The 25,512-nt window shown below is 41.4% G+C and overlaps 1 protein-coding gene across 3 annotated transcripts in view; it reads right to left on the reverse strand.

The window, feature by feature from the left end:
- DPYS (dihydropyrimidinase) overlaps positions 1-25,512 on the reverse strand; it is a 76,393-nt gene that overhangs the window by 20,870 nt on the left and 30,011 nt on the right. For all 3 annotated transcript variants that reach the window (XM_070630796.1, XM_070630797.1, XM_070630795.1), the window contains exons 5-7: positions 23,322-23,478; positions 21,962-22,103; positions 19,255-19,397 (exon numbers count right to left, since the gene is read on the reverse strand). In XM_070630796.1, the coding sequence (XP_070486897.1) occupies positions 19,255-19,397; positions 21,962-22,103; positions 23,322-23,478 (442 nt within the window). The remainder of the gene's footprint in view (positions 1-19,254; positions 19,398-21,961; positions 22,104-23,321; positions 23,479-25,512) is intronic.

Genomic DNA, 25,512 nt, shown 5'->3' on the forward strand with positions numbered 1-25,512 from the left:
GTGAATAACAAAGTACCTTTTCCAAGCACTTCTTGATTCACCACCTAACGATTCTGCTATGGAAAAATATGGACCAAGGGCTGTTGAGGCACCCAAGTCTTCCTCAGTGTTATAGTGTGAACTGGAGATCCAAGATGACCACTGGGGCGCTGACCTTGGATATTTAATGAGAGGAGCCTAAACTCTAAATCAGGAGTTGGGAAACTACAGCTTGCAGGTCAACTCCATCCTACAGCTTGTTCTTGTAAATAAAGTTTTACTGGAACACAGCCATGTTTGTTCATTTACATATTATCTATGACTGCTTTTGTACTACAATAAAGCCTAAAATGTTTACTATCTCACCCTTTACAAAAGGAGTTTGCTGACCCCTGCTATAAATGCCTCCAGTGGCAAAAAAAAACAAAAAAAAACAAAAAAACCCACAAGGCTTTGAGGGGATTGGAAGACCTAAAATCTTGTAAAGGGAGAGAGCCACAAAAAGACAAAATGAAAGACCAAGAGAAAAAAAGAGAGAAAAGGAGCAGAGGTAAAGAAAAACAAAGAAATAATAAAAGAATTCAAAGGAGGACAAGCGATCAAAAAGTTGTGAGGCAGAGGGACACCTGTGACCACCCCAGTAAGTTCCAGGTATGGTCACAGTCCATTAAGCATCTGCTTTATTCCAGGTACTTCCTGGGCACTGCCTCACTTAATCTCTCAACAACCCATATTATTATCTCCACTTAACAGAGGAGGAAACGGAGACTGAGAGAGGTGCAGTAACCTACTGGAGCAGCCCAGTAAGTAAGTGGCAGGGCCAGAAATAAAACACAAGCAGGCTGACCCCCTACTCCATTCTCCTTCCTGCATGCCCCAGCCATCAGTGACCAGCCCCCTGCCCAAAGGACGAAAGCAGTGCGTTCTCCACTCATTGAAAAGGTGACAAGAACACTTGGAATCTTAGTAGTAACTCCCTGCTTTCCATGTGTGCCAGAACTAAACTCCTATTCCAGTCGTGGTGTGCTCTCGCATTCCATTGACCCCCTAAACAGAGGATTTGGGAGGCTCCGTCAAAGTTAGAAGCACAGCCCCAGAGTCTCAATTAGCAATAAAGCGGTATAGTTCCAACTGGACCCGACCCAAAAGGCACCTGCTTCTAGGATGCACTGTCGAGTCCAAGAGGCAGGTGCCGAGGCTAATGCAGTCACTATGACATCGCCTCTGTCCTCCTGGAGCGGGCTCGAGGCTCAGAGTGCAAGGTGGTGATGCTGAAAAGCTGTAGAAATGCAGCTGTGAAACTGACTCAGCTGTGCCACCGAGCATGCCTCAGGGCAAACTCATCCATAATGGAGGGGGGGAAAGGGAACACACCCAAGCAGGGCCTGCTAAGCTATCTGCCACTGCAGACGTGCCGAAACCCACTGGCTGGAGAAAACTGGGTAATCACTGCCAACATCCACTGGGTGCTTAAAGCCCTCAGCACTCTTACAAAGACTTTGCATATATTAATGCCATGATTCTACGTAGCAGCCTTCGATATGGGTATTTTAATCATGCTCATTTGACAGATGAGGAAATTGAGGCAAACCAAGTCACCCAAGTGTACATTGTCAGTAAGTGGAGAGGCCAGATTATGAACCGGGAGGTCTGGATCCAGAGACCAAGTCTCAATTCTGTGCTGTAAGTGCCCCCTCCTTCCTTCCCTGCCCTTTTGGGAAGCTGTAACTTTGCAGTGTTTAAGAGATTGGACACTGGAGTCTACCCAGGCCTGCTCTGAATCCCACCTCTGCCCTGTCCAGCTGCGCGATTTGGGGCAAATGACTAGCCTCTCTGAACCTCAGTGTCTTCATCCTTAAAGTGGATGCCCACAATAGTAATGGCATCTATGCCTCAGAGGACGGAGGGTGGAAGTGAAGCAGCAATCAATTTGTGGCTCAAGTTATCTGCTGGCTCATCACATGGTACAAGGAGCCATGGGGGCTGCATCTGCTCCGCCTTCCCCTGGATCCTCCTTCAGCTGCTGTGACTTCTGGGCCAGGCGTGTGTTTGGCCCCATGACAAAGGTAGATCCTCACACCACAATCACCAAGTGCAGAGGCAACAAGAACTGGCATGAGTTCCACTCCGTCCCTGTGGGGCTCCGGCTTGTGCCTGTGGTTCCATGTTTCCTTGCTCTTCCCACTTTACCCCCATCTTCCCTTCCTAAAGGTTTACCTGCTGGACTTAAAGCTCCAGCATCAGACGCAAAGACAGCAGCCTCACAGACACTGCTTAACCAGCTCCTACAATTGTGGAAGGTCAAGTCATATATACATATCTGTAAGTATATGCACATGTGAATGTATGTATCTATCTGTGTGTGTACATATATAAAGATGCGTACACATATATGCATATGTATATGTATATATACGCATATACGTGTATGTATATGTATGTGTATATGAGTATCTATATCTATATCTATATCCAAGTGGTTCTACTTCTTTGTCTGAACCCTGACTGATTTATTCCGGATGGGTTATTTCTGGGATAGTTTCTTGCAGGGCTCTCTCTTTCCTTGTCTTTTGTTATCCAAAAGCATTCACCTTTGACATTCTCATTTGCTTTTCTTATATTTACTAATAGCACCTCAGTGGCTGAAAGCCATGGCCAAGTCATCGATGATGACATGGTTATGGTAAATACTGATACTCAGTTGCAGCTTCCATTTACTGCATGCTCATAGGTCAAACCCTATGCTAGAATCTTTTCATAATTATTTTATTTAATCCTCCTTACAACCCTATGGAAGCACAGCTTTTTAAAATATCTATTTTATAAATGAAGAAACTGAGGCTCAGGGAAGTGAGTAACTCACCTAAGATCATAAATAAGAGTCTATATGACTCAAATACTAAGTGCTTCCCCACTGTATATTACCTCCCACTGCAAGTGATCCATTCAGAACACAAGTCTGGAGTAAAATGCACATTTACATGAAATTTTACCCCATCTTCTTCCAGAAATACTAAAGCACCTTAAAATGAAACCATAATGCAAGGTAGAATGATTAGGCCTAAAAACAGAATAGAAAACTTTTAGAAAAGAAGATGGTACGAGGCACCTGTGAGTAGCTGAATTCGGGTCTGTAAAGGAGATCCTCCTCATCAGCATACATTTCTATGCAAAACCTTTTCCCCAAAAAAGGCAACCAAAGAATGAATCAATTTTAAGGCTTATTGTCATGTTTTCTTTTAGACCTTGTGTACAATTTATTCTCATAGGTGCCAGAAAACAACAAATGAGGCAAGGGAAGAGTAGGAGGTTTGTCATATATTTAGGAATTAGAAATGCTGGTATATTAAAAACAAAACAACTTGGGTCTTTTATCATGTTGCTGAGAGCAATGCTCGCATCATTAAACTCTTCTTGTCTCTGGTTTATTGCTTAAATAAATGAGGTAGAATTACTAATTAGGTTGGCAACGTTACCGTAAAGAAAGTCAGGTTCTAAGAAATGAGTTTCCTCAGCTGAGAATTTTAAGACCACTATTTCACAGCTCCGGCCTACCAGCTATAGACAGCTCTATTCACTTCTGGCTTGAGGCAAAAAAGAAAATGAAATGAAGCGGTCGCCTTAGTGGGACATTGTAGTGCATCCCTACCCATCTATGGGTTGATCCTATACTCGTTCGTTTAGCGTCTATTTATTGATCACCTTCTCCAGGTCATGCTCTGTTCTAGACACTGGTAATGAGCAGTGATTAAAACAGACAAAACTCCCACCTGAGTGAGGCTCACCCTCCAGTCACACATATTTCTGAATGTTCAGGGATCTCTTTTTATAACATGATTCCAACGTACAAACAAAATCAATTTTTCAATAATACTAACATGCATACAGCACTCTACAGTTTACACAAAATATTTTCAAGCAAGTATAGCATTTATTCCTCAAAAGAACCTTAGGGAGTTGCAAGAAATATGACAGACCTTTAAAAAAAGAAATAGTATTATGTTACCAAAAGAAAAATGCCTAAAGGGCAGGAACAGATATTTCTTTACAAGAAAAAACCTTCATGACTAATAAACAGGAAAAGGTACTCAACTTCTTTAGTGCTCAAATATATGCAATTTATAGCTGAAAGGTAACAATTTGTACCTACAAAAGTAACAAAAGTCAAGGGAAAAAGAAAAGATTGTGCCCAGAGCTGGTAAGGAACCAAGAGGTGGTGTCCACATATGCAGAGAGCCCTTAAATGTGCACATGCTTTCACACAGTGATTCCACTTTTAGTAGCCATCCAATGGAAATGATCAGAAATTTGGACTTAAAATAGCAAAAAATTTAAAAAACTGTAAAAGTTAACCCATTACTATGAAACCTAGATGAAGGACATAACACAAAGAAATAATATAGAGAGCCTTTCCTGGAACCACAGTCACACGCTGTCACATGCCCAAAAATGTTTTAATGTCCCCGTGTGATGTAATGTCGAAGGAGCATTCCACCGAAACTGCAGCTACGATTGTGCCCCGTTGGCACGCCAATTACAAGGCACATGGGCGGAAGAGGATGTGTATAAACAGATGTGAAACTATGATTGACAAAGCAAACTGGAGTTCAGGGACTACGGTTGATTTATCAAGGCTTTTTCTCTAGGATCCCACCTTATAAAAGTCATTTACTTTGCTATCTCCCTGCTAGTTTATAAATCTCCAGTGTCATATCATTTTGTGCATGATAATGATAAATAATGATATTAATTTTCCTGGAGTTTTACTATGTGCCATGCACCATGTTGAAGGTGTCATCTCCTTCCAATGACCCTCAGAAGTTGGCACTATTATTAGCATACCTACATCTTACTGAGAGGAAACTGAGCCTCGGAGAGGGGAGTAACTTGCCCAAGGCAGTTAGTATAGACAGCTAGTATAGGCACAGTTGGGGTTGAATCCAGTGACCCAGTCCAGCTCTAAGTCCCATGCCCCTTAGCTGGGCCACACATCCTGATCTTTTACCTTATATTACAGTTATTTGGAGTGGTTTTTTATCTGTCCAATTAGATCCTAAGTTAAGGGAAGATATTTTTCTGTCAACTCTGAGTGCAGTGTATTGCACCCAGTTGGCACTCAATAAATGCTGGGTCATCAGTGAACACAGGTGCAGTTGTTTGCAAGCTGCTTCTGACTCCTCTGCTTCACTCAATTTCCAATCTTTCACCAAGCTGTCACGGAGGATTTTCCTTCCCAGGAGAAAAAAAAACAATCTCTTGAATCAACTCCTCTTTTTTCATTTTCCATGCCATTAGCTTGTCTGAGTCCTTATCCCCTCAAGCCGGGCTCCACTCACAGCCTCCTAACCACTGTCCCTGCCTCCAGTGCATCCTGCACCCTCATCGTCCTAACACACCATTTAATCAAAGTGTGCCAACTGATGAGCCCAGGTGCAAGACCAAAACTCTCAGACCGCAGGGTGACCAGGTGTGGGGAGAGCCCCTTGACTAGTCACCTTTGACCAAAAGCATCATCCCAGGTGACAAGCAGTCCTGGTGTAGGCTTAGATTGAAGGATTTGTCTGGACATGGGACTTTAGCTGCTAAAACCGGGCAAGTTCCAGGCAAACCAGGACAAGCTGGGTACGCTACATTCTCCTCTCAGGCTCCAAATCCCCTTCTCTTTACTGCCGTGCACTCTCCAAATAACATCATTTTCTACTTGTGCCACTCAAAGATTGGGAAGCACAGATTTAGATAAATTCAAACGCAAAGACATTCCATAGCTCATGCTAGCTAACAGAAAATCTTCTACACTTAAACTAACATTCAAAGACTTGGCAGTCTGGCCAGGACTAATCTTATCTCCAAGTGCCTGCTATCCTGATCCCTCTGCTCCAGGCTTTCCAGTCTCTTGATTGCCCCTTCAATGTATCTTTCTCATTTTCCCGACTTCTCCATCTGGATGGCTTTACTGCCCCCTGCCTACTTATCCAGAGCCACCCCCAAGGATCCAGTTAATTCAAAGCCCTTTTGCAAGCCCACCCTAGACTTCTGTGAAGTCTTGATGAGCTCAGCTCAGGACAATTATTTGGACCACTCATTTGTCAAGGAGTCAGTCACATGAGACCCTCCCCATCTCTTGTACTGATGTGTGGAACTGTTACTATTTTTTTCTTCCAAGAGTTATTTATCCTTTCCCGTGTTTATATCCTGTCTGTCCAACCAGAATGCAGCCTCTCTGATGGCAGGTGTTACACCTCATATTTATGTCCCCCACAGCACTCAGTAACGCAGTTTCTTATACATTTCTTCTACAGAGTGAGCATGCAACAAATATATGTTTATAGATAACTGATTAATACTGTCTTCCTCCTGCCACTGTGTGAGGAATTCAGACACCTTCCTGCACAGATAAATGCTCCAATTTCTTTTCTTGTGGGTAAATTGCCTTCCCATTATTCTGCCTCCAGAATCTTAGCTGTCCTTAAATGCCTGGTAGGAAAACAGAACCAAGAGCAAATTATGAACATTTCTCTCCTCTGGGGATAAGAAAAGGGCAGAATCACTGTGGGGGTGGAGTGAGGGTAAGACAGGAAGAAAACATTACAACAAAAATGTAAAGAAACCACCTTTAAGAAATTTTGGAGAGGCAGAGAGCATTCCAAATACAGAAGAAGGTATAGAGAAGAAGGCTTCACGGGAAAGAAAAAAATAAAATAAAACAAAGTTGTCTGTATTAGAGTATGGACAGAAAAACCTGTGCAAAAAGCCCCAGCACGAATGCCAAGCTCTGCCCTGAGAGGGGCAGCCTGCTGGACCCCCTCCAGAAGGATGCTTTCAGTGGGCTCCGCACAGATGGCAGCCCCATGTACACAGCTGGAGAGGCCCCCGGTGGCCCAGAAGCGCACAGCCCCAATTACAGGACCGAAGGCAGGCATAGTGAACTGATGGAAAATTTCCTTCAGGCAACATCATTTCAGCATAAAAAACAATATTGATCCATTTGCCTCCCAGCCAAAGAGAAATCATGTTAGACAAAGGAAATTAGGCAATAGGTTTAATGCGACTCCAGCTGCAGCTGCAAAATAAACCTAATGTACCCTGACTCTCCTTCCCAGGCTCGCTCTGGTGTGCACAGGCCACTCCACCGGGAGGGCGCTGAGTAGGTGATCCGCAGGCACAGGAAATCTTTTAAATGAAAAAGTCACTGCCCTCTGGTGTCCAGAGAATCCCACTGCCAGCAGGACCCGCTGGGAAGTGACATCCAGGATGCCGGATGATTTGCAGGGACTCGTGCCCCGCGCCGGCCAAGTGCACACTTGTCACTGAGGACGGAGCATGCAGTCTGCTGCCCCGCAGCACAGTGAGGAAGTGTTGACCTTGGATCCACGGCAGCTCACTCAGCACACGCAGCTCACAGCTCTGTACGAACCTATATACGTCTATTCTTTAATCTCAGCTTATATGTGATGAAAGTTGGGAAATCAAAGGCCAACATGTGTGTTTGTGCAAAATCTGTGCGGCCGTAACCAGAAACCCTGATTAACAGGGAAACAGTTATATGTCTGTGCACACGTGTCCTGGGTGGGTCCCCATAATCTATAATTCAAAGATCGGGTATGCAATTAGAACAAAATAGGTACAGACCCAGGTCTAGAGGTGAATATTTGCAGACACCCCTTGGGGGATGGGAAGGGGTCCTGAGCCTGAGTCATCTAACTCCACTTCCTCCCACCCACATCCCAGCTCCACATCCCAGCTCCACATCCCGTCTCTCTCTGGCAGTGAGAGCTAATACCGCGAATGTCAGACTCACAATCTAAAAACCAATGACCAGAGCCAAAAGCAAAAGCCACACCTCTCTACTAGCCCTGCCCTTGCCGCCCCGGGTAAAGAGTGGCTTATGCCGTATTCACTTTTGTCTTCAGCCACCTAGTGTGGTCTCTGGCACATGGCAAGGTCCCAAAATATGATTTTTTTTAATGTCTGAATAAAGGAATGTGAGACAAGATAAAATGTAATAGAGACAAGTGGAAAGGTTTTCATTAATTATAAATTAATTATAAAAATCAAGCAATTTTACATGTTTCCACTGGGAAAAAACTGACAGCATTTGGTATAAAACAAATCAAGGACTAGATGGATGTTCTAGAGGACTCTCCCACAAGTATACAAACATGTACATAGTGTCTGAAATAGTGAAAGATTGGAAACAATATAAATGTCTACCAGCAAAAGAATATATAATAAATTATGCTATATTCATAAATAGAAAACTATACAGCAGTGAAAATGAATGAATGAAAATGAACAAAATAATCATTTCAACATGGATAAGTCCCACAAACATGATACTGAGAAAGTCCAATTCATATAAAGCTAAAAACACAAAATTTTATATATGTGTGAAAAGATAGATGATAGATGGAGAGCTAGACAGATAGATATAGGCACAGATGACTTGGGAGTGTGTCTATATATAGTACAAATAGAGAGAAATACACGGGACTAATAAACATCAAACCCAGGATGCACAGTAGTTGTTGGGGGAAAGCAAGGAGATGGGTTTGGGAAGATTGCTACACAAGTATTAACTGTGTTATTCTTTGTACCTTTTGTTCACATTAAATATTGCATCTTTTAAAAATTGTAGACAATGTAAATTACTGTCTACTCAAGTGGACCTAAAAGTGTGATATAGAAAAGCAACCACTTAGCATAATCCTAATCATCTTAACATAAACATCAGAGAAGAAGACCCAATACAAGTTTAATTTATTGACTAAACTAACGTGATAAGATATTAGAACCTCATGCAGTCGCTCACATTTCACTGTCTTAACCTACAAACAGTGATTTCACAAGGTGCCTCTTAGAAAATGTAATAAAGGAAACGCAAAGTTCTACATGTAGTTATAAAACTTCCCAGCCTCCCATGTTCCTGCTCTGGTGGTGTACAGGCAGAATTGCGTCCAGTTGTGGGACTCACACCTTCGTAGGATGTGCACAAGTGTGTGTCAAGAGCAGGGGGAGCAGAAGAGAGGTCAGGACACTGAGATTCTGCTGATCAGGGAGCCAAGGCTCCCTTGAGGTATCTGAGGATGTTTCTCTGGTGATGGGATGGCTCATTGGGGGCCAACGACTTTCTTCAAATGTTTGAGTGAATCAAAGGACTGTCATATGAGAGCGTACATATTTTCTGCATAGCTCCAGAGGCCAAACATGTTAGGAGTGGGAAGGAGGTAAATTTTGGTGCAACCAAAGGAAGAATATCCAGACAATACAGCCATCCCAGAAAAGACTGAACTGTTTGGTTAGATAGTAAGTTCCCTAAAACTGGCAGTAATCAAGCAAGGCTATGGAGAACTCTGGACTTTAGGAGTTCCAAAGTCTTATCTAGGTCTATAACTAAACCAGTGGTTCTCAAACTTGAGTGTGCATCAGAATCCCCTGGAAGGGCTTGTTGAAACACAGATCATTGAGCTCCCAGCTCAGAGCTTCTGAGGTGGCAGGTCTGGGGTGGCAGCTGAGAATTTGCATTTCTAATAAATTCCTAGATGGTGCTGCTGCTGCTGGCCCAGGCACATACTTTAAGAAACTTCTGCTCTTTTAAAAAAAAAAAAGGTAAGCTAGCTTAAATTCAGTTTTTTGGAGTTTTGTCCAGGCCATTAAAAAAGACTGCCCTTCTCTAAGTCCCTCACTGCCTCCAAAGAGACTTCTGCCGTGATCCTCTCTGGAAGGGAAGGTGTGCTTTCACCGGTGCCTTCTCTCAACGCATTTCCAGGAAGCCATGGCTCTTTGCTTCTTATGAAGAATATAAGGACCTGGGATTCCTTCTGGTACTGATATTAAATTTCCTTTGATCCATTTTCACTCCATCATCTGTTTCCTCCATAACCAAGGGCCCATGATTTTAAGATAACTGGCCAGAATTAGGAGAGAGTCTGAGGCCAAAAAACAGAGTTATTGGATCCACAAAAGATCCAACCTGGCTTAAGCCATCTTCATGGCGAGGTCTGGCGATGCTACTGGCCCTTGACTCTGGAACGCGTCTTTCTCATGCATTGCTTTGGGGAAGAAGAAGGCAGAAGTGTCAAGAATTCTCTCTTATTTTTTAATTCAAAGGGAAAAAATGTAAATCTTGGTTACTGAACCAGTTCCAGGAGCAAACAAAGCACAATCAAAATTTTTAAATCACACGTTTGTTCACCGGCTCAAGACTATTAGTATCTGTTTTATTCACTCAGCAAATGATAATTGAGTTCCCATAGGGACCTGGCACTGTTTTGGAACGTAGGGATACAGCTGTAAATAAGACGAGCAATGCCAAAGACAGGGAAATATGTATGTTAGGGAGGAAGAAAAAAGGTAGCAGGTGCTTAGTTAGAAAAGCCCATGCCTTTCACACACCCACCGCCCTGGGTGTTTGTTTTTTGCCAAAATCCTAATGCTTAAAATCTGTGCTTACTCTGGCCAAGGCAACTGATCAATGATAGAATGGGTTACTGCGATCTATTCCTAAGCTGCTTTTCTTTTATAATTTGCAAAAAGATTGCAGCTATTAGTAGTAAAGTCCCTGGAAATCATTTCTAGTTCACTTGCAAGGTTCAGTTGCATAAGAACACGTTTAAGTAAACAGCCTGGAATAAATAGTGGTTAAAATTTTACCCATATGGAGTCAGCAAAGCTAGCTGTTTTCCATGCAGAGTCCAAAACTTTTTTTAAAGCAAATGTCTTCTGAAGGCCACAAAATGAATCTTAGGTGGTTTGTTGGAACAGTTTCACCACAAATAATTTTTCAAAGGAGTCAGTTCTGGGGGCATTTAAAAGTTCTGATTTAATCAGCTTATCTTAGCCAAAAAGAATCCATCCAAGCTTCTCAGTTTGAGTCATTCTTGGTGAAAGAATGATGGGAGATGGAGCTTTATTATGAAATATAATTCTAGTACTGTTGGTCCTGCCTTAATTAAGTCATTACTGCAAGGACTTCTGAATCACAACTATAGCTAATAATAGCTCCCACTTATTTGATAAATTGGTCACCTACTGCCACTGACCACCTCCTACTACTAACTGAGCACCTGCTGCATGCCAAGTACTACTGAACATTAATTATGCACCAAGCATTCCTTGAACACTATCTTAAAGACTTACAGCAATGCTATGAAATAAATTCATCATCATCCCTGTTTTACGAGTAAAGAAACTGAAATTCAGAACAATTAAGTAGTACCCTTCCCAAGGTCACACCTAGTTAGTAAGTGGCAGAGCAGGAATTTAGCCCAAAGGCTTTCTCTTTACACTATGGTTCTGCTCCTGCCCGCAGTGGCCCGGATGGCAGGTTGGATTTTGTGTGGATTAGCAAAAGACACTTATTCTCAAGATACTCTGCTATCATTTGCCAGAACATTGTCCTAAATACTATATAAATCTATGGTAACTGCTATGTGAAAGGTGCCCCTGAAGCTATGCAAAAATATAACCTGGATACCCTTAAAGCAGAGGCCCTGACACCAGGCTGCCTCCACGAACATATGCAAGACAGCACAGTGAAAGGTCATGGCATAAATCTTCCTCATTTCCACCTACGCACCTGGTACCAGGCCTGGGTCTGCCACCCCCTCTCCCCACAGTGTACACTGCAAGAGTGTGGCTTTGGGGATTAGAGGAGAAGTTAATTATAAACACTCTTAGATCCAGGCATTAAAAGCAGAGGCTTCAGGCTGACGGACTTATATAAGCAGAAACGTGGCTGCTGTGCTTATGTGCATGTGTGTGAGGGTGAGTGAGTACATGCGTGCGCATATGCTTCTTTTGAGGAGAAGGAAGATTACAGTGTACAAATTAGTCAAAGGATACACAATGTCCAACTTCAAGGGAAAATGACCAGTAGCTCCTTTGAAATAGTCACTGATAATGTAGCTATAATAACAAGCCATAAGCATCACTGTTTGCCAAAGGGCACCTTCCTCCTCATTTCTTCTTTTTCCCCACACCCCACAAACCCCACTACGCAAGGATGAAACAGTCATTCTTCCCCTGCTTTCTTTCACACATGAGGCCCCTCTACAATTCAGAGGGGCACTTTCATGAGCTTCGAGTCATTACTCTTCACTGAATATAAAGTTAAATTCATTTATCTCTATCTTCAATGAGAAAGGGAAGAAAATTAAGCAGGAAAGATGGCACAATGCCTTCAAGAATGGTGTAGTCAAGGTCAAAGCCTGCTATAATTGAGCTAAAAAATAATAAACGAAAATAACTGTGAGCAGAATATGCCTGCTCTGCAGAACACAGTCCAGCCAGAAGTCTTCATTAAATGTTCCAGTGCACACAATGTGGTAGCTGCGTGTTTGTGTGCTTGAGATTCTGGGAGATACCCTGTAGCTCATAAATACTGGAAAAGGACAGTTGCCATAGTAACGAAGTGCTGTTTAATGAATACCAAAGAACTGAAACTCATAGGACAGTCTTAAATGGCCAGAACATGAGTTACTGCTGCTGCTGTGGGCTTGCAAGCAACTTACATTCCATCCTCTCTAACAGAATTTCTAACAAGTTGGCCAATTTGACCCATCTCTGTCCTGACCATATGACACCACAAGATTTTGTCTTGGTACCGCATGAAAATCATACTCTAGATTTCTTCCCCCTGTCTCTAAGATATTCTACGGAATGGGCCACACATTTCGATAGGGAATGTGTCCTTAAATTTGAAGCTTTGCCCCAAGTAGTGAAGCGTTAGGACACATACCTCTGTCATAAGCAATAGACACTGGCTCAGTGAGCCGTCAAGCTGAATCCAGCAGACCCTTTTTACTTCTGAAAAAGGTGAATGCTCCATAAGCACCAAATGCAGTTTGTTCTTATTGTGCAACGACACAGAGCGGCTACTGCAGCTGATTTCTGCGGGAACTTTTTACAGGCTGGGAACGTCTCAGGTAATCTTTCATTAGAATGTCCAAGCCTTCTCTGCAGTCTCGCACTCCCAATTCTCTCTCACTGTCCATCACCGCATGTCAGATTCCTCACCCTGGAATCATTCGGACTTTTACAGGTTTAAAAGAAAAAAAGCCTGGCTGCACTGCTCTTCATCCCCCGGTCACCCTCATTACTTCAATGCAGTTCATTTTTAAGGTTACAGATGCTGTTGCAAGCATACTCACTTCTACATGCCATCAATAAGTAATGAGAACAACAACAAAAAATGAAAACATCTATGTACCACGAAGCCAAAAATCATTAGCAAATGCATCCATTCTCCAGAGGCTGGCTTGTTCTTGCATAACCAGCAGCTCCACTGGCCTCTCCGGGGCCCCTATCTCAGTGTGGGCTGTGGGCGCCCCCTTCAGGGTCTGGGGTGAAATGCGCATTGATCTCATTTGGATACGAAGTCATCTGCTGAGCAATTGTTTTTGCTAAAACCTTTCAGGAAATTTCCAAGGAAAATTTTGGGCAACCTCTAATGGTGTGGTCAGACAGAAAGGCTTCACATCACCAGTCTTCAGTTAATATTAAATCATATAGGTAAAACAAAAGGGAATATCTGCAAGAAAAAAAATGCCTATGGATATATCCATTTATTCATTCGATTAAACAATGCTTCCCAACTAGATGAGCTCTGTTTAAAATTGCTCTCATCTGTAATAAACAAAATTAAAACTGGAGAGGGGCAGCCCATGACCTCCTCACCTTTCCACTCCCTTCCACAGTGTGAATCTGTTCTTTCACTCATGTAATCCTGAGCCCTAACTGCTTCCTCCCAGATCCTCCCATGACTGCCTCCACTGACCTCACCTCCACGTTGTCAGGGCCACACGTCTCACTTGCTCTCCTCTCTAATGTGGTCCTATGCTGAGGACTGCACTAAGGCAAGAATGATCTTTCTTCCTTGGACATCAATGGCATCTTGCTTCTACCATTCATGTTATATTCTTAACATATTCCTTAGATTGAGACTATTTGACTTTATATCTCATCTCTCTCCCTGCACTGTCCACTACCTAAAGGCAAGACCTGGATCTTGTACAAAGTTGACCTCACGCCTGGCTCACAGCGCTGCTCCTGGGCTGAGCGAGCGTGGGAAGGAAGGAGCACAGGAAAGCTGCTCTCCTTTAGCTCCATCTTCTCTAGAAGAGCTGCTCAACAAGCTCATTGCTCCCCAACCTCAGAAATGAAGGGGACACAAAGGAATTCAGACCCGCAGTTCCTCCTCCTTGCCTTGGATTTATCTTTATTCTTTTCTACTTGGCTTATCTGTACTCGTTCATCCTTTCAACCAACATTTACTGATAACTTGCAATAAGTTAAAAGCATGAGGTGAGGGAATGCTATTCTTCTTACTTTTCCTCTCATCGCAATTATTGCTGAGTAAAATCTTTCCAGTTTTCCTTTATGCCATTTCTTTATTTTTCCCCAGCTTTACGGAGATATAATTGACATATAACATTGTGTAAGATTAGGGTGTGCAAAGTGTTGATTTGATACACTTACATATTGGAAAATGATTACCATCGTAGTGTTAGCTAACACCTCTATCAAGTCACATAATTACCATTTCCTTTTGTGTTGAAAACGTTTAATATTTACTTTCTGAGCAACTTTCCAGTATATAATACAGTTCATGCCATTTCTTGATGACATCAGCCTTCCATGCAGTGTGGAAGGCTGTATCCTCCTCACTCACCTGTTTAACATTTATTGTGCTTCTACTCTGTGCTGAACTGGGCCAGGCCCTAGGGATACAGAATCAATTAAAACATAAATCTAGAGCATAATTCCCCACTCCTTAAGTGTGGGCTATGCAAAGTGACTTCCTTCTAACATTACAACATGGAAAGGGGAGGAAATGAGTAACTGTACGTTGGAGAAACCCAACAAACTCTAGCCAGCCAGCTGATCCAGGTCAACATCCGCAGTGACAAGTCACATGGCTAGCATGTACCCTTGAAAGGATGGGATGAAAATGGTACTTTACCTCTGTGATCTTCCTCCCTAAACCCACAACCCCTGGCTAACAATGAGAAAAACACCAGAAAAATAATAACAGAGGGATGTTCTACAAAATGCCTGGCTAGTGCCCCTCAGAACTGTCAAGGTCATCAAAAACAAAGAAAGTCAGAGAAACGCTCACAGATCAGAGTTGCCTAAGGAAATGTGATGACTAAATGTAATGTGGTATCCCGGATGAGATGCTGGATGGGATCCTGGAACAGAAAAAGAACATTAGGTAAAAAATAAGAAAACCTGAATAAAGTATGGACTGTAGTTAATAATAACATATAAGCATTGGTTCATTCATTGTAACAAAGGTACCACAGTAATGTAAGATAGTAATAATGGGAACTGAGTGTGGGGTATATGAGAACACTGTACTATGCTGGCAACTTTTCGATAAATCTAAAACTTTCCTGAAATAAAAATAAAAAATGGGATTAGACTTGAAGAATGTTAATGAGGGAGAAAGACAGTGAATAAAGACTGTGGTACAGTATTGTGCAGTAGACAATAGAACTCAGTCTGCAAGGGGAGATGAGGCCGGCTGTGACAGTGGCGGGGTAGTGTCTAAGGACAGTGGGAAGCCGTGGATGATGTATGGACACTTAGAGAAGGCTAAAAATATTGTTGCACATCAGAAAAGTCCTAGTTGAGGTCATTAGCATAAATTCTGGTCAAGAACGGCCAACCTGGATTAGCAACTGTCTCGTAAAAAGCAAGAATAGAGAAAGGCGGTGCTATGATCGACCTAGATAAGGAATCAGCACACGGTTTCTGCAGAATTCTCCGGCTTTTAATATGAACCATGATAAACACACTTTCTCCTTGTTCAAATATTCTTCTAAAATCCTTATTCTACGAAGCCTCCTCTTCAACTGCCCCTCCTTTCCTCTTTCCCACATTCTGCAATTTTCACGTTGAAAAAGATGAATAATGATAGTGCAAAAAATTCTGCTGGTGGCTTAGAGAAAATTCTTAAATTAAAGGGTTGGAGAGGCAAGAGGCAGACTAAGTCAAAGAAATCCAAAGGGAGCTGTATCATTTCAATATATCTTGCCAAGTAAAGATAACGTTTCTCCATTTTTCAAAAAGTTAGTAAAAACAGAAAAGAAAAACAAAAAGGTCTCCAGTTTTTTAAAAGAATCTGAGGGTCAGAGAAGTGGAACTCTGTGGCTCTTCGGCCCCCCGGTCACTACGAGGCAAACAGCTGAGAAGACCTGAAAGTGAAAATGCACTGCAAAGAATGACACCAGCCAAGCTAGACAAATAAAAAGCAACCATAATAACCTACATCCTGTCTTCACGTAACACTTTCTTAGTTGACAAAGCATTTTCATGTATATTATCATGTGATTCTAACAAAAACCTTATGACGTAGGTACAACAATTATTAATAATCTTATTTTACATATGAGAAGGTGGATATTCAGAGACCTTAAATGATCTGCCTAAGTCCCCCAGTCTGATACTGATGGAGCCAGAACCAGAACCTGCACATCAGGCTCTCGGGCTGTGCAGGTTTCCATTACACCCGGCGTCGGGGTGTGCACAATAAGCAGACGTAGATAAAGAAGACTGAGTGCTAATAATTAATGCCAATGTGTATCTTTACCCCAAAGAGACAAATATGAAAAGGTAAATATCTAATTTTCTGTTATCATTACTGTTATAAAGTGAAGGATAGATATTATATAAGAAATAGTAAAGAACTGATGAGAGAAAGAGCAGAAAGAAACCTAAAAGCACAGAGGCTCTTTAGCATGACCTTAAGTTAGTTATTCTTAGACTAGAAATGAGGGAAATTAAGCAGGTAATATATAGATGTTTAAAAAAAAAGAAAAATTAAACATCTGGATCATTATGTGCTATTCTGAAACAAGTGAACAGGAAAGGAAGGACAAAACAATGTTATAGAAATCAGTAGCTAAACTTGTGAGAAAGTGGTCTAAATTTATACAGTCTAAACACATGACTCAAAGAGACATAATCACAGCCTATAAATAGCCTCCAAGCAAGAATATATGTGGTAAATAAAGGAAGTGAATTATTCACCACCTTAGGTTCGGGTCATTTCTCTTTGTCCAGTTATCTGAGGAGGACGATGCTTTACGCCTCAGCTGGCGTCGTCCTCAGAAATGAAAACAGCCGAGGAGACTCGTAGGCTGGGTGCCGCTGGAGATACCCAGTGCAGGGTTAAAAAGAGGAAACACAGCGATGGGCTCCGCCAGCTCCCCACATTATTAGGAGTTAGACTGGATAGTCACATCACTCAATAGAGTATTTTCATTTCTCCCTCACCTTGGAAAAGGAATAGTAGAGAATAGAATCAAATCCAAAAAAGCTTTTAGTCACTAGCCCACTTGATGGGAAGAAAGAGGGAATATGAACAATCAAGTATAACATAAAGTGCTCTCTTTGATGTCGGGAGATAGTACGCTACTGAATCTCATGAAAAGCGTGCAAGTTTGCAAAGTCAGACACTGGATCAGCATTCTTGTATCAAACCGTCACAGACGCTGTTGTGCTAAAGTTTCCCCATCGCTGTAAGCTGGTCCCGTTTGTCTCACCTCGTAAGTCACCTTTTAAATACCAAAGAATTTTTAAAAACCACTAAGAGCTGTGCAAATGCAAATTATTACTAATTATTATCATTATTATGACTCTCCCAGATGCTATGCTTCAAAAACACCATTTTTCACAAATATTTCTTCCACATGATAGTTTTCTCCTTTGTGAAATTTTCTAGGTATTCTGATTGTCATGATCTCCTAAGCCACAAGTTATTCCAAAAGACCCAAACCTTGGCACAGCTTAAATTGTTTGAATTACAATGGAGATGAGCCTGGATGGGGCCCTGCTCGGCATTCAACAGCCCTGGCAGAGTGATATTTAAAACATCAGGAGCTCTGGAAACACAGGACACTCGATCCATCCACAGACCAATCCAGACCAAGCAATTTTTTTCCATTGTCTTCCCAAGGACAATTTTTCTAGCCTAGGAGAGAAGCTGCCTGCATTTGGTTTTACTTGTCTTCACATCTTATGCAGGGAGGGGGGGTCTAGACCGTGTGACAACCAGGTATTTAGTCCTTAAGTGGGCAACAGTTTCTTGTTAACATAATAGCAAAGGCCCTGAGTTGTGCCTTGTTGGTATCTTAGGCCATTTATGTAAATAAGATGTTCATACCACCGTTTACTGCATTGCAGGGATCATAAACAAAGACGAGGTGATACAGGTTTTAAAGGCTATTTGCAATGACCAGGGACGGCCAACTATGTGAACTGGTCCCTGAGCTGGGACAGCGCGTGCCCAGAAGAGAGTGTCAAGCTCAAAAAGGCAAGTATTTCTGAGGGAATATGTGGGGTTTGTTTTAAGCTCATAGCAATGGTAGCCTATTGCTTCTCGAATGGTCTTCTTCTGCCCAGAGGGTAGCCCAGGAGAACTTCAACTGAAACCGGGTCTTCATGACAACACCACTCCCAAGAAACTATAGACTTTTGCTTACTACAATGAAAAACCTAAGAGACTTTGAAAATAAATGCCTATTCAATGAAGATAGAAGGTACATTGCACCCCTGTTTACACATGTATGCTTGCACACACACACAGTGTCAAAGTGTGTAGGACTTTCACTATTAAAACTGCACAGTTTATAGAAAAACACAAATCAGGATGCAGGTGTTGTCTGTGTTAACATCCTGTAAGGAGAAGCTAACAGAGTTTCAGCCTCTATTGAATGCTTTCCTGAGTTAGTGGAACTTGCCAAACCTGCAATATTAACATAGAATTATGGAAATTGGAAACAAAAGGCTGAAGTCTACTGGGAATGATAGGCTCAAGAGGAACTCAACTGGAAAATTTGGCTAACTAAAAATGACATTCTTTGTGCTGAAATTTCTCTATCTGAAAGGTTTAAAAAGGCTGTAATTATTTCGAGTTTTTAATTCAGCCCTTTTCAAACCGAGCCTTTTATTTTCTTCACTGCTCTGTACCTTTCCTCCATGTGAACTCAGGCATTGGCCAAGCACTGAACTGGTAAATTCACGTTGGTTTTATACACATATCCATTTCCAGGGAATGGTACGCAACACAAATTTTGCATCCTTTATGCCGAGGAAAACAAAGGAATATTTGTACATCAAAAACTTTACCTTGTGCACAGGCTCAAAATACCTGAGCATGGCTAAAAAAATCACCTAATAAGAAATGGCTGATTAAGGCCAATGAATAATTTCTTTGCAATTTAGTGCTTTTTCTCCACGAGGAAGCCAAGGAATACAAGATGTTAGACTTACCTTGTGGCTTTTGGGTCCCAAATCACAATGTCAGCATCTGATCCCACAGCTATTCTTCCTTTTCTTGGATAGAGATTAAAGATTTTAGCTGCATTTGTGCTGGTAACTGCCACAAATTGGTTTTCATCCATTTTACCATTATGCTGCAAAACCATTCAAGGAAGAAAATGTATTTGTTCTAATGATCAAATACTAGAAAATCTCCTATCAATAAAAGTACAAGACTTGTATCTCTTAGAGCCGAATAGTACTGCACCTGATTTCTTTCACTGTGAAGCTGAACACAGCTGTGGATGCTGATAAATCTTAAACAATCATAGTGATAATGATGAGGATGATGGGGTACCATATGGAAGCCTAAAGATAAACTGTCAAAAACCTATCAGCTTAAAAAAACACCCCCACTAATTTTTCCCACCCTTCCCAGAATCACCCGGACAACAGCTAAATGTTGGCAATAGCATTTTCAATTCTTGTTTAAAGTTTACTACTACATTTATCATCTGGCTTATTTATTGCAGACGAGATTTATGAGATGATCATGGAGACATTAGATGGAATTTTATAGAGTTAAAATGAGATAGACCTTTAAATTGGGTAATGTTGCTTTCAGAAAGAGGAAAAATCAACTCAAGAGGTTCAATTTTGTGCTATTGAAATTTACATGAACCAACAATCATGGACAGTCTATTGCAAGAGATTTTAATATGGACAAACTCTGGAGGGATGTAATCCCTCTAAAATGATTTTTTTTTAAATGCTGAGAGTTGGGGCCCGCCCTGTGGCCAAGTGGTTAAAGTTTTACAAGCGCTGATTCAGCAGCGTGGGTTCATGGGTTTGGATCCTGGGTGCAGACCCATTGCACTCATCAGCCATGCTGTGGAGGCATCCAATGTACAAATTGTAGGAAGATGGGCACAGATGTTAGCTCACGGCAAATCTTCCTCACACACACAAAAAAATGTTGAGAGTCTATCCCTATGTACATTTATACGACAACAGCATCCTTAAGGTTTACTTAATTATCAAAGGATCCCTGTCTCAAAAAGTGATTAAGAGCCACACCCTGAAAGTAATATTCCCATAAGTAAACCACATTAAGTTTCAGAAAATAACATAGTTTCCTGTATGTTATTAAGAAATATTTGATTACTTTAAAGCCATTCATATACTTTATATATTATGAAAACCTGCTGTAATGAAGATACTCATTATAATAACACAAGTTCAGAAAGAAAAGCTGGACTGTCATCAAGAAAATCTAAGCAAAGAGAAAGAGAAGAGAAGTCATCTGGGATACTTAGAGTTAGGGTAGAGGAAAGGAGGTGAAGAGGATGATTAGCAGAAGACAGGGCTATAGAGATACTTTGAAAACTGTTACATGTCAATTGATTGTTCAAATATTCTGCAAGTAATGGAGAAAGTTAAAGGGTTTTAGAGAGGAAAGCAGTATGAACAGATCTTCGTTTTTTGTTTTTTGTAAAGACTGGCACTTGAGCTAACAACTGTTGCCAATCTTCTTTTTCTTCTTTTTTTTTTCTTCTCCCCAAAGTCCCCCAGTATATAGTTGTATATTCTAGTTGTGAGTGCCTCTGATTGAGCTATGTGGGACGCCACCTCAGCATGGCCTGACGAGCAGTGCCATGTCTGCACCTAGGATCCCTCCCGGCAAAACCCCAGGCCCATGAAGTGGAGCACAGGAACTTAACCACTTGGCCACAGGGCCAGCCCCTAGATCTTTGTTTTTGAAAGGTGACTCCAGTCCTGGAGTACAGAATAGATTGTAGCAAACGAGAGACTGGAGGCAGAGGTAACAGCAGAGTAAGACTACTGCAATGGTCCAAATGAGAGATGGCCCTCAGACTACAGTGGGAGACAAGAAAAGGAAATAAGGAGGGATTTTGCAAATAAAATTGACAAGACCTGGTAAATAATTAGAGTTAGAAGTGAGTAGTACATGTAGGGGATTCTGAGATGTGAGATGTGATTAATGTGTCATCTAAGGGAGGGTTTCTCAGAGATGGGTGAGAATGGCATGTCATTGGAGACCTCAGGTCTAACTGGGCAAGTCTCCAGGTGCTGATCTTTGCAGCTACACATGCCCACTGGCTGGACAGGTTAAAATACGAATATTTAACCATTCAATTCTCCATTTTCAGGGAGAAAATTTTAAATCATAGAGAGTCTTTTTCTAGACTTCAGATTATTATTTATGTGACCTCATACAGAAGTTTTTAAAATATGATATCCAAGCGTTCTTAAAAAGGGACAACTACAAAGATTTTGTGAAAAGGAGGCATGAACATAATAAAAATCCTTCATATATTTTCAATTACTCCAAGTATTTACACCAGTGACACATGAAGAACTGGGATTCAAGAACATGAGAAATCAAGTAGAAGGACCAAAACATTTCAAAGACGTCAAGAATAATACTTTGGGTACTCAATTTAAATTCATCTCCTACTGTCTGCAAAATGACGCAATGCATCTTCTAAACTAAACTATGCAGAGAAAGAAATTATTTCTTTGCTGATAGGATCCTGGAGGACGGGTGATGGCGGTGATGGTGTTGCCTTCCCAGTCTCCACTCTAATAAAAACAATCAAAAAGCTTCTCTATGAAGGTTTGTGGTACTCTGGTCCTAAAATGGGCTAGATCCTGGCTGAAGAATTAGGCCAAACAGCCTGGATCCTGTGAAACTCACCACGCCTTTTTCCCATATTACTGACATCCGGTCTTCAACACCATTCACTCCATTGGGAATCTTAGTAAAATCATCCTTTCCAAGAGCTTTCTGGCAGGTGTTGAAAGTGCAGTGGTCAGTCCCTGTTGTGGTTAGATCACCACTAAAAGAAAAACACACGAAAGTGATGGGGGTGTGTAGATAGAATACGTCAGGAGGAAACTACCATAACCTTTCCTAATCTCCTGTTCCCCTTCTCGCCTGAAAGTCAGAAAACTGCAATGGAGAATGAGTAGCTTTTTCCAAGTACATATTTCACCCACCTCCATCTCTATTCTGGGAAGTACTTTTGGAGAATGCTACTCTTACAAGAAGCATGGTGATAGGTTCTAGGCTCAGCTCCATCACTTACTGGTTCTGTGATTATGAGCTTGTCCAATGCTCAGTTTCTCATCCAGAAATTGATAATTATATTACTTGATGGTGATTATTTCAGGATCACTGGCAATAATGTAAGTGAAAATTCCTCTTGAGTAGAGTACTACACAAAGTTGCACCATGGTGAGCCACATGAACAGAGGCAGCCAAAGGGCAACATTGGGATGAGCGGAGATGTGACATTGGCTGAAGATATTGACATCACCAGCAAGAGGAATCCTTTAACTTGTAAATAATCTCAGGGATGTAGAAGTGTGAAGGAGGAAAGAGGCTGAAAGGAAAGGGCAGGTGATATCTTGTACAGTCTGTTTGGAAAAGCTCTTTAACGTGGATCTGAGCATCTGTGAATGAGAGTGTCAAAATGTCCACAAATGGCGTAATTCTCAAGAAAAATGATCATAATCTCTGAAAATAGTTTGGATGGTCTTTCATGAGGATAATCTACTCGAGGGCAGGATTTTGCCTTGCACCCCTGCAGTGGCTCTGCCCTACATCATAACCAGTGGTACCTACACAACAGGCACATATGGTTCCCAGGTTACATCAGCATGGAAAAAAATATAAGAATATTCTGAATGATAAAAATAAGGCGTAATGAAGAGACCTGGCCCTAGGCAATAACAGATAGAAAAGAAAAGGAGAAAATCAGAAAGGAGTAAAATTTCAGGAGAAACTATCTGATTTCTCTGTGTCTAGGGAACGTTTGACACCATATCATAAAATAATTAAGCGAATGCTTTTTGGTCTCCAGATGAGGGTCTCCCAGGGCCTGTCAGGTGAAGGAGAAGAGAAGAGGAAGAGGAATAGAACAGAATAAGTCAAGTAGAACAGGAGGTCAATGGAAGGTCCAGATGGTAGGACAAGATCTCCTACACTCAAACCCGAGACTCGTAAAACATCTTATTTTGACAAAACACTTCACAATCATCTGCTAAATAATTACTTAGCCAATAGATTCATGAGGAAGTCAGGCGTTGAAGGGTCCGGTCGCAGGGGTGGACCCATAACATAGTGGGCTGCGTGGTGCCATTCTTTATTCCAGTAGTGAGTACCATCGGTGCCGAGACTTGCCGCTATGGGTTCTCCGTAGACCACCTTCCCTGGAAAGTTCAAAGGAAGCATTCAGTGCCTTAATTTGTTCTTAAGAGAACCATTTGACAAACAAATAAATGTTAGTGTTCTTGGTCCTAGCAAAGGAGAACACCAATCCCAAACTATAATTTACCTTTATGAACAGGATTTAAAAATCAAAACTGTTGACTGAGTTCCAGTCAATGTGCATTGCATGTTGTGGTAGATGATTGTACTCACTCACTGAGGTTAGACTTGGCCACATGACTTACTTTGGCCAATTAAATATGAATGGAAGTGACATGTCTGCTTCCAAGCAGGAGTTGTTGAAACCACAAAGAGCTCTGCCATCCCCATTTTCCCTCTGTCATGAGACTGATAGAGACTATTCCTTCAGTTGTGTCTCAGAATGAAGAGAATATGGAGCAGACACAGAGCCAGCCCATGATGGACATGTATATCAAGGAGAAATAGATCTCTGTAGTTGAAAGCCATTGATATTTTAGATCCATTTGTTACTGCAGCATAACCTAGAGACAGTTGGCTGATACATGTGCCATTCTAATAGAATCTTCTCAAAAACCCTATCTAGTAAAGGCTGTTATTATCTCCATTAAAAGATGAGGATAAAGCTTATGGGGTTAAATAACTTCTCTACAGTTACATTACATGCACTCAAAATAGAAGGAGCAGAAGAGGAGGATTTGAATGCAGGCATTTGAATTCCAGTGGTCCTATCTTCTATCCTATAGTACCCTGATGACAATTATCATATGGTCATATGGAGTTCAACCATGATATATCTTTGTTGCAAACAGATTGATAATCTTTTCACACTCTTAAGAAAATAAAAGTCTAAAAACTTATATTAAATAAAAGAACATGCAGATAATAAAATTGTAGCCAGAAATGCATATTTAAAAAATCATGCAAATGAGGCCATCAAAAGCACACAATGTTAGAAAAGTTAATAGTGCACAGTGAATTTGAATTTAAAATCAGAATCCTATCTCTGATTAGCATTTGTCAGAATAACAGATTCACTGGCATCAACTTGATCGTATCCACGCAGTCATAAAGGGGAGTGCACAGAAAAGAGATGCTGGCATACAAAATTAGTTCACTCTGGTTAATCAGATGCCAGATTTTAGTTAAAATCCTGATATATAACTGAAATTAACTGGTTTCCTCAGAGAGTGCTGACCGTGGATGGCCACCAGATGTCTGAGTCATATTAAATTGGAATGTAGCACCCTATTATCTCACAGATCATTTCTTCCCCAGACTGGCCACTTTCCTCCAGCACACCTAGGAATTTGAAAAACTATGAAAGCAAGGCTTATTGAAGCCTAAGAAACTAAACTTCTTAAGTAACGAAGGATCAGACTGTGCTCAATAAAATTCATCCCCCACGGACTTTGCCACTGCTAAGATCCTTCTCTTTCATGAGGCACTCACCCTACATGAACCCCATCCCCCTCCTGTTTCTTAGGGTCCTAGTCCTAGAAAAGAGGAAATACTGTTACCATCTTGTTGTGGTGTGTAGAACAAGAAGCAATCATTTTTAACGTGAACTAAGAGACAATGTACTATTTACTAGATAGATAACAGGATGGACACAATATTTTATTTGCAGGTATGAAGAGACCTTCCTATTCCAAGGGAACTTCTTACAGATGCTTGGACAATGAGAAAGACTTGATCCGCAATCACTTTACAAACTGCCAACTCAGGATTTTCCATGGTGCTTCATCACAGAGGAAAGATTCTTATCACATGTTCTACTCAATCATCTGGCCCATCAAGGTGCTACGGGAATACAGTTCCAAAGTTCTACAATTTTAATAGCTCTCAGGAAAAATTAAAAGTGTCAGCATCTACCAGGAGTCTGGCAGGACTGTTTCGAAACCAGATGACAGGTAATTTCCTCAGAAGGCCTTAGTGTTTTTAAAATGTGACAGGCCACTTTTTTGGTATACACAACAAGCTCTTCCTTAACTGGGCTATTTTCAACTGTCTCCTCATTAAGCATCTGTAAATATGAAAAAGAAAAAGAAAAAGTA

The sequence above is a fragment of the Equus przewalskii genome, chromosome 8 (genome assembly GCF_037783145.1).
Source record: "Equus przewalskii isolate Varuska chromosome 8, EquPr2, whole genome shotgun sequence".
Classification (NCBI taxonomy): domain Eukaryota; kingdom Metazoa; phylum Chordata; class Mammalia; order Perissodactyla; family Equidae; genus Equus; species Equus przewalskii.